A 14,836-nucleotide genomic window follows, 5' to 3' on the forward strand; every position below is an offset into this window, starting at 1 on the left:
TTACTAAAATTGGAAGACTCTCTCTCCCACTCATCTCCATTCCTTTTCCCACTTTGTGGCCCTATCCCCAACATGTTTATCTCATCTGCTACTCCATATCCTTTCTGTGGCTTACAAGAAACTAAATTGTTCCTGTTTCCTGTTTCCATGAAGACAGATCCAACACATTATATGTCGTTTGTTTTTTTTTTAGAACTTCTGAATCCTAGAGATGTATTTGGTGATTATATATGCAAATGGCCAGGAATATATTGTATTTCATCTACATCATAGGTTGCAGTTGCACTTTTGTATTGAAGTTTCAGGGCTGCCTGGGTGGCTTAGTAGGTTGAGTGTCAAACTTCGGCTCAGGTCATGATCTTGGGGTCCTGGGATCGAGCCCTGTGTCTGGTCTCTGCATTCAGCGGGGAGTCTGCTTCTCCTTCACCCTCTGCCCCTCCCCTTGCTAATGCTCACTCGCTCTCTCTTTCTCTCCCCCAAAAAACAATATTTCAAAAAAAAAAGTTGTAAAAATATCAACCAGCGTCTACTTAAAATGTATTGTGAGGAGGACAGGCATATGCTTAATTGCCATCAGAAGATTAGACTCTGATATTCAAGTGAGGCCCATTTGAAATATGGAAGTTCGATACCTCTGTTTATTTCAATCCAAGTGTGGAAACCACCAAAGAACAGAAAAACACCCAAAACTCCACCAAGTGCCAATGTTCCTCCAGTGACACAATCTCTCTTGAAAGAATGTCATGCTCTAACGGACGCAGAAAAAAAGCAAAGATCTGAAGCAACTGGACTAAAGGGATCGCCATGGCAATCAAGTACCAAATCAGAAGAGGGCTTCTTTTTTGGTCTGGGGAGTTTTTGCTTTTCGGAAACATCATGTGTTGCTTTCTCCAAGCATCATACACACACACACACACACACACACACACACCAAAAAAATACATAGCTTACTAAATTTAGTTGCAGCTCTGTCACAACAATGATGACAAAATTTTCCTCTGACCACAATGTGTTCGAGCACAAATGGTTCCTCTTTCCAGGTTCTGGTTTGTACATATACAAATTCCTAGTGAGGTGACACCCACTCTCCCACAGCAAGACTCCTTCCTGAGGATGGACAGTGAGGACTCAGCTGTACTCTGGCCGGGCAAAGGCACTGAAGGAATGAAACTGTATCCCAGGTGGTGAGTTCTACGGCTTTGTACCCATTTCACAGAAACCGAAGATCCCGGCCGATCCGATTTTGCCATGGCCAACCAGAGTGGCGCGTAGGGCTGCCTTCGTGTTGGGTGGTCCCTTTGTCACCTTGTGGACCAGTGACACCTCCAGCCCTCACTGTGCCCCTCCACGCTGACTCTCTTCCCTAAGGGGCTTCGCCATAGCACCTTGCACACGGAGCCTGCCTGGGGACAAAAGAGTAAGAGGAAACAGGAAACTGAATGGCACTAAAGGAGAAATGAAAGAAAAAGGACGGAGAACAAATGGGACAATGTCAGCAGAAAGGAGAACAATAGAAGCGGAACCGTAAGAGACAAGGGAACCCTGAAGATGAGAGTACTAGAACTTCTAATAATAGTTCCCATTTATTAGTCCTTACTATATGTTAGGCACTGGATTAACATTCGCTGTGTCTTTATCTCATTTAACCCTTACAACAAACCCTGTGGTAGGCACTATTCTGATGCCTATCTTACAAAAGATAAAAATGTTCTCTTGTAAGGAAAAAAAGACTCCCAAGAGCCCAGCCTTGAAAAGATGTCGAGAGAGGAAAGGACAAGAAGAAACAGAAAAAAATGGGATAAGTGACACAAAAGCAGATGGTAAAAATCAGCATAAATGTATTAAAACTAAAGTCTACAAAGAATTTGACAAATCCTGGGCACCTGGGTAGCTCAGGCGGTTAAGCATCTGACTCAATTTCTGCTAGGGTCATGGTCTCAGAGTGGTGAGATGAAGCCCCATGTTGGGCTCCATGCTCAGTGCAGAGCCTGCTTGAGATTCTCTCTCTCCCTCTCCCTCTGCCCCTCCTCCCTGCTTGTTCTCTCTCTCTCTCTTTCTCTCATAAATAAATAAAATCTTTTTAAAAAAGGAATTGGGGGCAGCCCCAGTGGCTCAGTGGTTTGCCGCGGCCTTTAGTCCGGGGCCTGATCCTGGAGACCCGGGATCGAGTCCTACGTCAGGCTCCCTGCATGGAGCCTGCTTCTCCCTCTGCCTGTGTCTCTGCCTCTCCCCCTCTTTCTCTCTCTGTGTCTCTCATGAATAAATAAATAAAATCTTTAAAAAAAATAAAAAAATAAAAAAATGAATTGGACAAATCCACCATTGTAGCATCATGATGAGAGATTTGAACAGGTCTCTCAGTAACCAAAAGGTCCAACAGACAAAAAAATTAGCAAGAATATTTATTTGACAATATGATCCACAAACTTGATCCACACATAAGAACACTGGACCCATAATCTGAGAATACAATTGTCCTTTGAACAATTCAGGTTTGAACTATTGCAGGTCTATTTGTACACGGATTTTTTTTCAACTAACACAGCAGAGTACTGTGAATGCATTTTCTCTTCCTTATGATTTTCCTAATAAGATTTTCTTTTCTTCCTTTTTTAAAAAAGTAATGTCCAAACCAAGCATGGAGCCCAACACAGGGCTTGAACTTACTACCCAGAGATCCAGACCTGTGCTGAGATCAAGAGTCAGAAGCCCAACCAACTGAGCCACCCAGGCTCCCCCTCACCACAATAATATTTTCTTTTCTCTAGGTTACTTTATTGTAAGAAGACAGTATATAATACATAGAACATACAAAAACATGTGTTAACTGATTGTTGATGTTACCAGTAAAGCCTCACATCAGTAGTATGCTATTCTGGGGGAGTAGGCTAAGTTCGGTGGGGGGTGTCAAAGGTTATTTGCACATTTTCAGCTGGGCACAGAGAAGGTGTCCCTAACGCCCACATTGTTTTTCTCAGACTTTGTTTCCAAAAATAAACTATACATTGTGTCGCAAAGCAAGCCTCATCCAATTTGCAAGTATGGGTACCATCCTGGAAACTGAGCCTGCAGAGAAGTGAAATGACTGGCCTTGGCCTCTGTAGCTGAGAAGCAGCGATTCTGAGCACAGAGCGCACACAACCACCGCTGAGCACGCTGGCAACTAGGCTGTGCTGCAGTCTTGCAGTGGCCTGGTTCTAAATAGTAAGTACAGTCAGAAAAGGCAATCCAGGTGAGGGGGGGTGTGGGAGACTTAGGGCAATTCCGGGGACTAGGTTGGGATGGGTTTTGCTGTTCTAGTACAGGTCCTTCCCCCTCCCCAGCCCAGTGTTTGCCAAGTGAAGACTGAGGCCCTCCATTCCTGGCTTATTTAGGGAACTGGCCAAGGGGTAGGGAAGCAAAAAGACCTCAGAGGGATGTGCAAATGAGAGTGTGGGTCCCTGTTGGAGTCCAGGCTGTGCAAATGGCCTCCTCTCAGAGCAAGGCTTTTGTGAACCTGGGTGTGAGTTATACTACCTGCTTAGGGCAAACAAACACTGGAGACTTTCCAGGGCAAGAAGGTGCAGGGCACTGACATGCAAATGAGGCATTTGAATCTTTAAACAGAGGAGTCTGGAGGCTTGGCAAGATGAGAGACAGACAGATGGACGCTAGTGAGAGCTAAGTGACAAGGCACTAACAATGCCATCTAGTAAACGCTGTCCTTCCTTGACAGTGTGCAAAGACTAGACCCGTCCTGGCTGGGCCAGGGTAGGGGACAGTGCCGAAATAGGGTCAGACTCGGGGGAAGAGGGTGCAGCGAAAAGGTTGCAGGAGATCCCAGCTGAGATGCTGGGATGGTGGCAGCAACAAAAGCACCCCAAACCAAAAACCAAAGGAGGAGCCCTGGATGCTGACGCGTGGAGGCCCTTCCTCTTTCAGAGACCAAAGCGTTGGAAAGCAGAACAGAGCCAATTCCAGAGAGGAAGAGTTTGCAGCCTAAAGCGAGAGAGGCTATGGAGTAACTGGGGGGGGGGGGGTATTGACTGCTTTCCAGGGGCCCAAGAAAGAATAGGGGTGGCAGGCCCCAAGGGCACGCTCTTTCATAGAGCAGCACCCCAAGTGGCTGGGTCCAGGGAAGAATCAGCTTCAAAGTCCCCTGGGGAATGATGGTGGAGAGGCTGACCATGTCCCTGACCAGCAACACCTCAAATAGTCTTTCCCCAGCCTTTCTGCCTCCAGGCAAGAATTAAGGAAGTTCTGATCATTTATCTTAGAAAACCAGATCTCCCAAATGTCACTTTTATTATGTCACCACCTTGCTTGTAAAAGTTTTCCATGGTTCTTCATTGCTTATGAGAGCCAGTCATAAAGTGACCTCTGTTCACTTGTTTCTCTTTCTCTTTCTGTCTCCTGGTTATCTGCCCCTCTCAAGTTCTGGTTACCCTTCAAGGTCTAGTTCAATTCCCATCTATTCCAGAAGTCCTCAAAAGCAATTGGCGGAATGAGCACTGGGTGTTATGCTAAATGTTGGCAAATTGAACTCCAATAAAAAAATTTAAAAAATTAAATTAAATAAAAAAAAAAGCAATTCCAACCACACTGATCTATCTCGTCTTTTTCTGCGCATTTATATTTGTTTGTTGCATCTTCCCTAATTGTTTTCTCTGCCTTTCCACAACTTCGACTGGAAATTTCCCAAGGGCAACAACACGAAGCCTTGCCTTTCATTGGTTGGTTAGTATCCCTCACAACACCTAGCACCTAGTGTAATTTATTCACTCCTATATTTATTATGAGCTGTGTGTCGGGTACAGTCCTGAATGCTGGGGGTAGAGCTGGGAACAAAGCAGAAAACATCCCCTGCCCTCATGAAGCTTACATTCCAGTGTAATGGGGCAGAATGACCCAGGAAGGGGGCTAGTGAGTGAGTGCTGGCAGGGCTTGTGATTTTCCACTTGGTAGCCAGAGCACACCTCATACGGATACCTCCATGAGCCATCTACATGACGTGATGGAGTAAGATGTGTGGCTCTCCCAGGAGGCTGGAGCAACCAGCAGAGGAAAATAAGCTGGGCAAAGGCCTCGGGGCTGAGTGCCCTTGGCTCCTGTGAGGGACAGCCAGGTCAGTGTGGCTGGAGGAGCATGCATTGGGCAGAGCAGTGAGAGAGGAGGTTAGAAGATGGGATAAGGTGAGGCCTTGAGGGCTGGTGGAGAGTTCGGAGCAAATGGGGGCCTTGTGGAAATCCAAGAGTCAATTTAATAACTACTGTAAAGTTTGGAGACCTAGCAGTCAATTGCCCTCAGGACATTGACCCAGCCGGATACCACGCTTCTCTGCCTCAGGCTAAACCCAGAGGGTCTTGTCGCAAGCCCCTTGTGCAAATGGTGCTCTCTCGAGTGAGCTTCACTAAACCTGTAGAGGAAAACCAATTACTGAAGAGCAAGAGCCTTTATTTTTTTATTTTTTATTTATTTATTTATTTATTTTTTAATTTATTTATGATAGTCACACACACAGAGAGAGAGAGAGGCAGAGACACAGGCAGAGGGAGAAGCAGGCTCCATGCACCGGGAGCCCGACGTGGGATTCGATCCCGGGTCTCCAGGATCGCGCCCTGGGCCAAAGGCAGGCGCCAAACCGCTGCGCCACCCAGGGATCCCGCCTTTATTTTTTTAAATCTTTTTTTTTTTAGATTTTATTTATTTATTCATGAGAGACACACAGAGAGGCAGAGACGTAGGCAGAGGGAGAAGCAGGCTCCTTGCAGGAAGCCCGAAGTCCTTGATCTCAGGACCCTTGATCCCTTGATTCCCAGGACCCCAGCATCACGACCTGATGTCAAAGGCAGATGCTCAACCACTGAGCCACCTAGGCACACCAGAGCAAGAGCCTTTAAGTCAACAAAACCCAGACACTGAGAGCATGGTATGTCACCAACATTGACCTTGTTACATTCAGCTTTGTGTTCTCTATGGGGCCAGACAGGGTCACCCCAAATAAACTTAGAATCTTGAGATACCTGGGTGGCTCAGTCAGTTAAGTTTCTGCCTTTGGCTCAGGTCATGATCTTAGGGTTCTGGGATCGAGCCCTGCATCGGGCTCCCTGCTCATCGGGGAGTCTGTTTCTCCCTCTGCCCTCCCTGACCCCCCAAACTCATGCTCTCTCTCTCAAATAAATAAAATTTTTAAAAAAGAGGGAGAGAGTAAGGAATTGTGCATTTGGGGGTTAAAAAAACCTTTAAAAATATGACATTTGAGGAACAGAAAAGCTCTCTGGGTAAAGAGAATAGCAAGAGGGAAGGTTTGTAGGGAGAAAACATCAGAGGTAACAGTGGCCAGGCGAGTAGTAAGTGAGGGAAGCAGGCCAGGCCAGGCCAGGGAGTGCAGGGCCTGTGCAGACAGGGAACACATGCCCCTTTGATAAGGGGGCAGTCCCTGGTTAGCACTTGCTGACTTTCAGTGCACTGGACCACAGGTTTGACTCTACTAGAACTTCTGATTCCTTAAGAGAAGCTGAAAATCTGGGGTGTCATGCAACATCTCCTGATTTTTTTTTCATTTTTAGTATCTAAATCCAAATAAATTAAAACATGATGTGGCCCAAACAAGATTGCCTGCAAGGGACTTTGAGCCTAAAGCTGGCCGGTTGGCTAAGAGTGCTGGACCGCCAAGTGACTTGGGGAGCCTGGCTGGAGAAGAAACTGTGATGAATTCGGGGAGTCTGTCCTGCAGAAGCAAGCCCGCAGGCAAAAAGGCGTGGAGACTTTCTTTTGTGGCATTTGATGGGGAGGAGGTGTCACTTCAGATGCTTGAGCTGGGAATGAAAGATCATATTGGTACCTTGAGAAGTTTGGGCCCCTGGAGGGGAGAGGCGCAGACCCTTGCAAGGGCATAAGGGAAAGGCTTGATAAGGACCTGAAGAGAACAGTGAAGGTGAACAGAGGGGAGAATTGCCCTGAGAGGTGTTTTTGTGCGGGGCTGAATGGCTGGGCGGGGAAACCATATGCACACCAGATACAGGAAGGGCACATTTCAAGGTTAAGTACTTTTAGCATCAATCTCTCAACTAATTTTTGGTGGGCATGAGGACAATGGGTGGATAGGGGCAAGTACAAAAGACAACAAAGAGTGCACACTGGCTTAGGATTTCTCGACTTTGGCACTATTGTCATTTTGAGCTGGATAATTCCTTGCGGGAGTGGGAGTGGGGCTGCCCTGTGTGTAGTGGTATGTTTAACAGCATTCCTGACCTCTACTCACTAGATCCCAGTAGCACACCCCCTACCCCAAGAGGTAATCACCAAAAATATCTCCAGACATTGCCAAGTGTCCCCTGGGGAAGACAAATCAACCCTTGCTGGGAGCCATTGCTCTAGTGTCAGAAGAAGGGAAAGTCCCTGTTTGTTGTTTCCCTGTTTCCTTTGCCCTGAAGTGGCAGTGAGCATCTATTCTGATTTGCATGATAAAAGGCAGAAGACCCTTTAAGAGATTTTTACCTAAGGGGCCAGAATTGTTAGCTGAGCCCTTGGTATATACGCTGGTGTCCATGTCCTTTCTGAATTCAGGAGGGTGGTTTTTTTTTAAGATTTTATTTATTTACTCATGAGAGACACAGAGAGAGAGAGGCAGAGGAATAGACAGAGGGAGGAGCAGGCTACCTATGGGGAGCCTGATGCAGGACTCGATCCCAGGACCCAGGATCACAACCTGAGCTGAAAGCAGACACAACCACTGAGCTACCCAGGCCTCCCCCGGAGGGCGTTTCTAACTGGCTGGAAGGAGACCTGGCTTTGGAAAGAGGAACACTGTTCATCCCGCCCCCTAGATATTTCCTATTTGTGTCCTATTCCAATTCTACTCAGAAAAAAGGAGGAAGCCTTAGTGGAAAGGGTAAAGATCCCAAAAGCCAACTGGAGTGGCTGAGGTACATGGGGCAGTCCAGAATTTCAGCCACCTCAGGGCTAGAGTGAAAAGAAAGATGGTTGGTAGCCTCACACCCAAATCATCAGGGCTCAATGAATTACCAATTAAAGCTAAACTTGATGTGGACTCATCAGGACTTGGATTACACAAGCCCAAATAAGAGCTGTTTATTGCAGTTCCTGGAAAGCTATCCATTTGTCTTCATCTACCCACAGACCAGAGCAGTGGCCTAATTCAATCTAAGATGCGCTTTGAGTAAAAGTACACGGAAATTACAAACAAAAGATTGATGTTGAAGAAACAGCATTCCTAAACCTCACCACTACCTCCAAAACATTAAAAAAAAAAAAAAAGCGGCTTGAGGTTTAGGGTAGAGAGGAAGTGGAACTAGCTAGAACACCCGAAGTCACTGCCAGCAGGCCAGTACTATTATGGTCATGCCACTGCCCTTTGTCTTTTGCCTCACAATGCTCAGATTTTCCGGGGCCTTTTCTGGAGGCTGATGCCAAGTCGTGACCTGTAGTTTTCTCATCATTTGCTGCCATTACCGTTCATTTCATTAAGCACTCATTCAATCTATGCCAGACAGTGCCCATGGTGGCACTAAGCCAGTCCCCAGGGGCTCCCATTCCAAGTGGAGACTTCATAGAAGGCAGATGACATAATCATTTTGGAAATGTTATTATAAACGTATTGTATAATGTTTATAGCAAATGTCAACAAGTGTATGTGTGTGGTGATGGGGGGGGGGTCTTAGGTTAGAGAGTGGCCAGCCTTTTTGCAGGGGGGTGTAGAAATAATGGTGGTATCTCTCAGTTTTACCAGCTTCCATAGTTTACAAAGCGTTTTCATAAACATTGTGTTGTTCAATAATAGTTGCAGGCAAAGACTCTGAACCTGGAACGCAGGACTTATCTCAAGATTTTGCGCAGGCAGGCCTACCCCCTGGAAGCCTCCTTTGCCCCTTCTCTCCTGGAAGGCACCCCTGGTTCGTGTGCCCACAGTTCCTTGCTTTTGCCCTTATGAAAGCCCCCCTATCCCGACTGCAGCTCTTTGTTGGCGGGGCCTGCTTTTAATTGGTGGCTACCACAGTTTCTGGAAGGACAGTAAATATTTATATTGAACTTGAGGGCCATAATTCTAAGAGTGAGGCCTTTGTTTCAGATAGGTTAAACATCCCCATGCCTTTAGGCCAGGGGTGTTATCAGCATTCTTACTGGTGTATCTTTTTTGCAACATATTTCAGGTGTATGCATTAGCTTAATTCAACCAAAATACGCCTAGGTTGGTGGGTTTCTACTCAAATGTGACCCTTTTTGGGGGGTGGTGAGAGAATGATGCCCTTCCCCAAAGATGCCCATGCCCAAGTCCCAGATAACTGTGAGCATGTTACTTTAAACGGCAAAAGTGACTTTGTAGATGTGATTAGATAAAGGATTTTGAGGTGAGGATTTTATCCAGTAGGTCCAATCTAATGACGAAAGTTTTTATTAATGAAAAAAGGAAGCAGGAGGGCCAGAATCAGACAAGTGACCAGGAAAGTAGTGGCCTGAGTGGTGCAGCAACAAGCCAAAGAACCTCGGCGGTCTGGAGATGATAAAAACAGATTCTCTCTCAGAAAAACCCCCAAAAGGAGCACCCGTTGATTTTGGCCCAGGGAGACTTCTGACGTAACTCCAAAAAAGAACTGTATTAAGTCACTATATTTATGGTAATTTGTTCCAGCAGCAATAGGAAGGTAACAGGGGTTCCTGTTCTCCACCATCCCCAGCCTCGTCATCGACCTTCATAGTCACCCACTTTCATTATTCAAAGCCCGTCTTTCTGATTGTAAACCCCTGAAACCCCTGAAAAAGAAATATGTAGAAAGTTGGTTGAGGGCTTTTCAAAACGCAAGGTCCGTGCGGAGTATGGCGGCGTCGTTCACCTTTAGAATTCGGCCCACGGCAGCCCGACTGCCCTGGCTCATCGCCGTCGCCGGCTTCCCAACGCACCTGCGGGCTTCTCCGCACCGCGCCCTCGCCCGCGCCCCCGGGGGACGTGCGCTGCGAAGAGCAAGGCTGGAGGCAGAGCCTGGGGAACCGGGCTCAGGGCCGACGCCGGGGAGCCGCGTCTCCAGACTCCCGGGCCGAGGCTCCTTCCCGTCTCGGCCCTGCCCGGGGGCGCAGCGGGGTCCAGCCCCGGCGCGTCGGCCCGCCGGCCGGGGCTGGCTCGGGCGCGGAGGGCGGGACCGGCGGGCGCCCGGGCTGGGCCGAGACGTGCTCGAGGAAGTTCAGCGTAGCCGGGGCCGCGGCTCCAGAGGGGCCGGAGCGGCGCGGGGCCAGGTGCAGCGGCGCGGGGCGCGGGCGGCGCGGCGTGGGGGGGCCGGCGCCCCGCCCCCTGCGCCCGCGCCCGCGGCTCAGGTTACCTGCGGCGGGTGGGCGGGGCGGCCTTTCCGGTCTGCGCCGGCCCCCAGGCTCCAGGGCGGCGGAGCCGGGAAGTGGGAGAGGGAGCGAAGGAGGCGGAGACTGCCGAGCCCGCGGCCCGGCCGGGCTCCGAGGAGAGGGGCTGCATGGAGCGGCCGGCGCGGCTCTGCGGGCTGTGGGCGCTGCTGCTCTGCGCCGCCAGCGGCGGCCGCGGCGGCGGGGTCGCCGCACCCACCGGTGAGTGCTGTCGCGGGCCCGGGCGGCGGCGAGGGCGGGCGCTGGGGGACCGCAGCCTCCGGCGCTCGGTTCGAGCTGGGGGGCCCCGGGGCCACCGGGCGTTCCCGGGTCGCGGGCGGCGGCGGAACGGGACGACGACTGGCGCCGCACTTCCCTCCCGTCGTCGGGAAGAGCCGAGGATCCGGGCGCCCGGCGCGGGGCAGAAACGTGTCCGCGGCGTCGGAGGCGGGGGGCCAGACCCGGGACGGGCCCCGGGGAGGGGATGAGAGACGGGGAACCAGCGGGCCGGCGGCCGGGGTTCCCTACCGGGTACCCCGCGATGGAGTGCCGAGGTGGAGTGGAAGGGCTCTCCTGGAGACCCCGGGCCTCGTAAGGAAAACGACGAGAGGGCCCGGCCTCCTCTGGCGCTCGAGCTATCCGTTGGGAAACCCGGAGCAGCATCCGGGTGGATGCCTTTTTGTTTGCTTTAATAGCCCTTATATTTGGAAATACTGTTCGGTTTACGGGAAAGTTGCCAAGCTACTACCTACGGGGAGTTGGCGTGTGGATACGTACCCCTGGCCCCGAGCGGCAGCTTTTCAGTAATCAACCTGGCAGAGTTCTAGCGTGAAATCCATAATGATTTTCTTATGGGCAGCTTCTGGCTTGAGTGGCCTTCTGGCAACGTTGGGTGACCATAGTAGCTCCGAATTTGAGAGCATTTATTACCATATTGACACAAACGCCCACAGTTTGCTTATTGCATTTTCACCAGTGTGTGGTGCTTTGAGACCCAGCCTGAAGCGGTGATTAGGAAATCTTGATGCCCTCTGTTGATTCAGTCTACAAAAACGAATGCCGTCTGCTCGGTGCCAGGCGGTGTTCTAGGGGCTGAGGATGCGGGGGCGAGTGAACCGGGCCAAGCAAGCCCCTGCCCTGTGCAGCCTCTGTGCTATTGGAAGAGTCCGGGGGCGGGGAGTAAAATACCAGGTATGTCAGATGGCGCCAAGTACGATGAAGAAAAACCAAGGCCAGAAGGGGGTTGCCATTATAAGTAGAGTGAAGTGGGAAGCCCTTACTCAAAAGGTGGCATTTAAAGTGGAGGCCTGGGGCAGGTTTGGAGGTTTCAGTTAATAATTATTCAAGCGTCTGCCTTGTGTAGCACTGAGCCAGGCTGTGGAGGTTGACGTAGGAACCTCAGGGTGTACAGCATAATCCTTGCTGCACTGCCCCCCACCGTGCGCCTCCAGTTCACGTGGGGCGATCCGATTCCCAAAATCATATGAAGCTCAATCCAGACAAAAGAGGGGACGTGTTGAGGGTCGCCCAGCTCATTAGGCTCCTGACCTTCACCGTCCTGCCCCAACACCCACCCTCCTACAGACTCCCACACACACCTGAAACAACAGCTGGTCTTCTAGACAATACCCGGCAACCCCCAACTTAATCAGTTTTGTCTCAGTGGTTCATTGGTAACTTGGTTACTTAGAACACAGAAAATTCTTTACTATTAGAAATACTGATAGAATTGCAAGGAGATATGGCCAAGGGGAAAGAAAAGAAACAGGGAACTTAAGTTTTAGAGCTCTGACATTTCCCAGCTGTGGGGCTCTGGTCTAGTCATTTCCCCATCCTCACGTGGCAGTTTTCTGATCAGTAAGTTCTAAGGGCGCTTCCTAAGCTCTAATCTCCGTGTTCATAAAAATGATTAGGTTACCAGCTTAGTTCAGTCTCTTTAGGCTGCTAGTCCACATGGTGGCATGTCTTGATAGCCACAACCAGCATACGTTTAGTGTTTAATATACTCTTGTGCCAGGCAGCGTTCTGAGTTTTTCACGTATGTTGTTTCATTGAATCTTTACATAAAACCTATCTTGAAGGTGCTGCTGTGAGTCCCACTTTGTATATGAGGTAGCTGAGGCACAGTGAGGTTAAGAGCCTTGCTCCAAGCCCTGTGGGTGGTAGAGGGGAACAAGGCTTCCAGTCCTGGTGGCCTGCCTCCAGAGGTCTTGCCCTTGAGCCCTCTGTAGAACGAGGGGAGTCCTTGGCTGGGAAAGGAGCTGGGCACCTCCCAGAGTGGCAGGGCAGGATTGGTTGGGACCCATGAACGGAGGTATAGGTCATCTCTTGAGAAGTGGTTGACCGTGTGTTGGAGACTTGCTTTATAATTGCCACAGCACATGCTCCAAACAACAAGCACTGGAGGCATCCAAAAGAGGGAAAGCTGTGAGGGCTGGTAGTTGCGTGGAAGTGGTAAAAACTTGAGCTAGACCTTCAGGATGCGTGGAATTTGAGTGGGCAGAGAAGTTCTTTCTAGTTGGTGGAGAATAGCAGGAGCAGAGAGCCAGGAGTGAGGGGGAGAGAGTGCTCCTTTGTGAGCAGCGAGCAGCTGGGCTTGGCAGGAGGGTGTGTTGGCAGAGTCAACCCTGGCAGAAGGGTTCCGTTTGCCCACAAAGGCCCTGAGTGGGGCGCAGCGTGAGGGGAATGACATGGGAGGAGAAGCAAGCGGGGAGACTTGAGCGGGTGACAGGCATCGCTGGAGTGTAAAACTCCACAGGACTCCAGGATTGAAGATGTCCCCTAGACAGATGTGTTATGAATGCCTCCTGTCCAGGGCCCTGATTTACTGGTGTTGGCCTGCCTCACGGGACCCAGCAGAGCGCATTTGTGTGATTGGGATGATTAAAAGGGATGTTGCAAGAAAAAAAACAGACAGACATTGATGACTACTGAGTAGATATAAGGGAAGAAGGTGGTGACTCATATATGACTTTTGTGATTTCCTTAACTCTTCCCAGAATATGCATGCCTCTGCCAGCTCCTGGGATTGGAAAGGAGAGAGCAAAACTGTTACCTAAGCAACATGCCTTATTGGAAAGAGCATTGACCATGTCAGTTCCTAAGTAGAACGGTATGTTGTGCCAGATAACCATACAGACTCACTTGAGGTTTGAAGTCGAGTTGGGGGGAGCAACTTGAGTCTCCCTCTCCTTCCCATTTCCCTTTCGGAAGGCAGTGATCAAATTCTAAGAAATGGTTGAAATTAGATGTCTAACTCGTTCTGTCCATAGGCTGTGGACATGTATCCGTTTCATAGATGACCAAAGCAACTGTTTAGAGCTGTTTTGTTTCTTCGAGGAGAAAGTAGATAACTAACATTTATATAGCACTTGCTCTGTGCCAGGCACTGTTCTGAGCATTTCATCTGTTAACTCATTTCATCCTCCAAATAACCCTTTTTTGGTGGGTTATTATTATTATTCTTGTGTTATATGTAGGAAAACTAGAGCATAGAGAGGTTAAGTAGCTTGCCAGCTAGTAAGTAGCAGATCCGGGACAGGAACTGAGGCAGTCTGTCTCCAGCGTTAAGAGTCTGGCTCTTAATCCTACACTATATTGAAATTATATTATGTCTTACATATGAGGAACTGTTAGAGATCTTTAGGAAAAGTACAGTCACCACTTATTTATGTACATATCTCAATGTGTTACATATACACACGTATTCATATACATTTAAACGTGTGGACATTGTATTTAAAGTTTCAGGACAAGTGTGCGTGTGCATGTGTGTATTTTAAAGTATAGGACGTAGAAAAATCTCAAGGGAAATGGAAGGAACCATTAGGGGGAAAAAGGTGACAGATAGGCACAAGTAGCCTAAAATCCAAACCAGTTGGAAGTTTTGACTAAAGGACACTTAAGAACAGATGGAGGAAAAATAAACCCATTCAAGAGATTGGAAATCAGGCAGGTATTATTCTATCAAAATACTGAGGTTAAAAAATAGATTTTGTGAATTGCCTTGAAAATTGAAGTGTGATTTATGTGAGCCGTAAATAGGTAATTTTTTTTTATTATCAGGGCTTTAATTTTTCTGTGGGAGTCGGAAGGTAGAGTGTCAACAAGTTTGCTGGAATGTGTTTGTTGAAAAGTACAGAATAAGACCGATAAGGCCAAAGTAGGTTATAATCTTTAGGAAGAACAAAGTTTTTATTTATTATTACTTATTTATTTTAAGATTTTATTTGAGAGACAGCCGAGAGAGAACAAGTGTGTGCATGAGCGAGGGGCGGGGGAGAGGGGAAGGGGCAGAGGGCAAGGGATAGGCAGATTCTCTTCTGAGCAGGGAGCCTGGGGATGCATTTCTCCATCCTGGGACCCCCAAGATCATGACCTGAGCCGAAGACAGATGCTTAACCAGCTGAGCCACGCAAGTGCCCCTTTATTTTGTCTTTTTTTAAAGATTTATTTATTTATTTTAGAAAGAGGGGGCATGGGGAGGGACAGAGAGAGAGGGAGAGAGAGT

At 48.8% G+C, this 14,836-nt stretch overlaps 1 protein-coding gene across 1 annotated transcript in view; it reads left to right on the forward strand.

The window, feature by feature from the left end:
- The first annotated feature begins 10,338 nt into the window (after window positions 1-10,338).
- Window positions 10,339-14,836, forward strand: part of IL13RA1 (interleukin 13 receptor subunit alpha 1) — a 53,892-nt gene continuing 49,394 nt past the window's right edge. The window contains exon 1 of the mRNA XM_055338756.1: window positions 10,339-10,548. Coding sequence (XP_055194731.1) covers window positions 10,458-10,548 — 91 coding nt within the window. The 5' untranslated portion in view covers window positions 10,339-10,457. The remainder of the gene's footprint in view (window positions 10,549-14,836) is intronic.

The sequence above is a fragment of the Nyctereutes procyonoides genome, unplaced genomic scaffold (genome assembly GCF_905146905.1).
Source record: "Nyctereutes procyonoides isolate TBG_1078 unplaced genomic scaffold, NYPRO_anot_genome, whole genome shotgun sequence".
NCBI classification, from domain to species: Eukaryota; Metazoa; Chordata; class Mammalia; order Carnivora; family Canidae; genus Nyctereutes; species Nyctereutes procyonoides.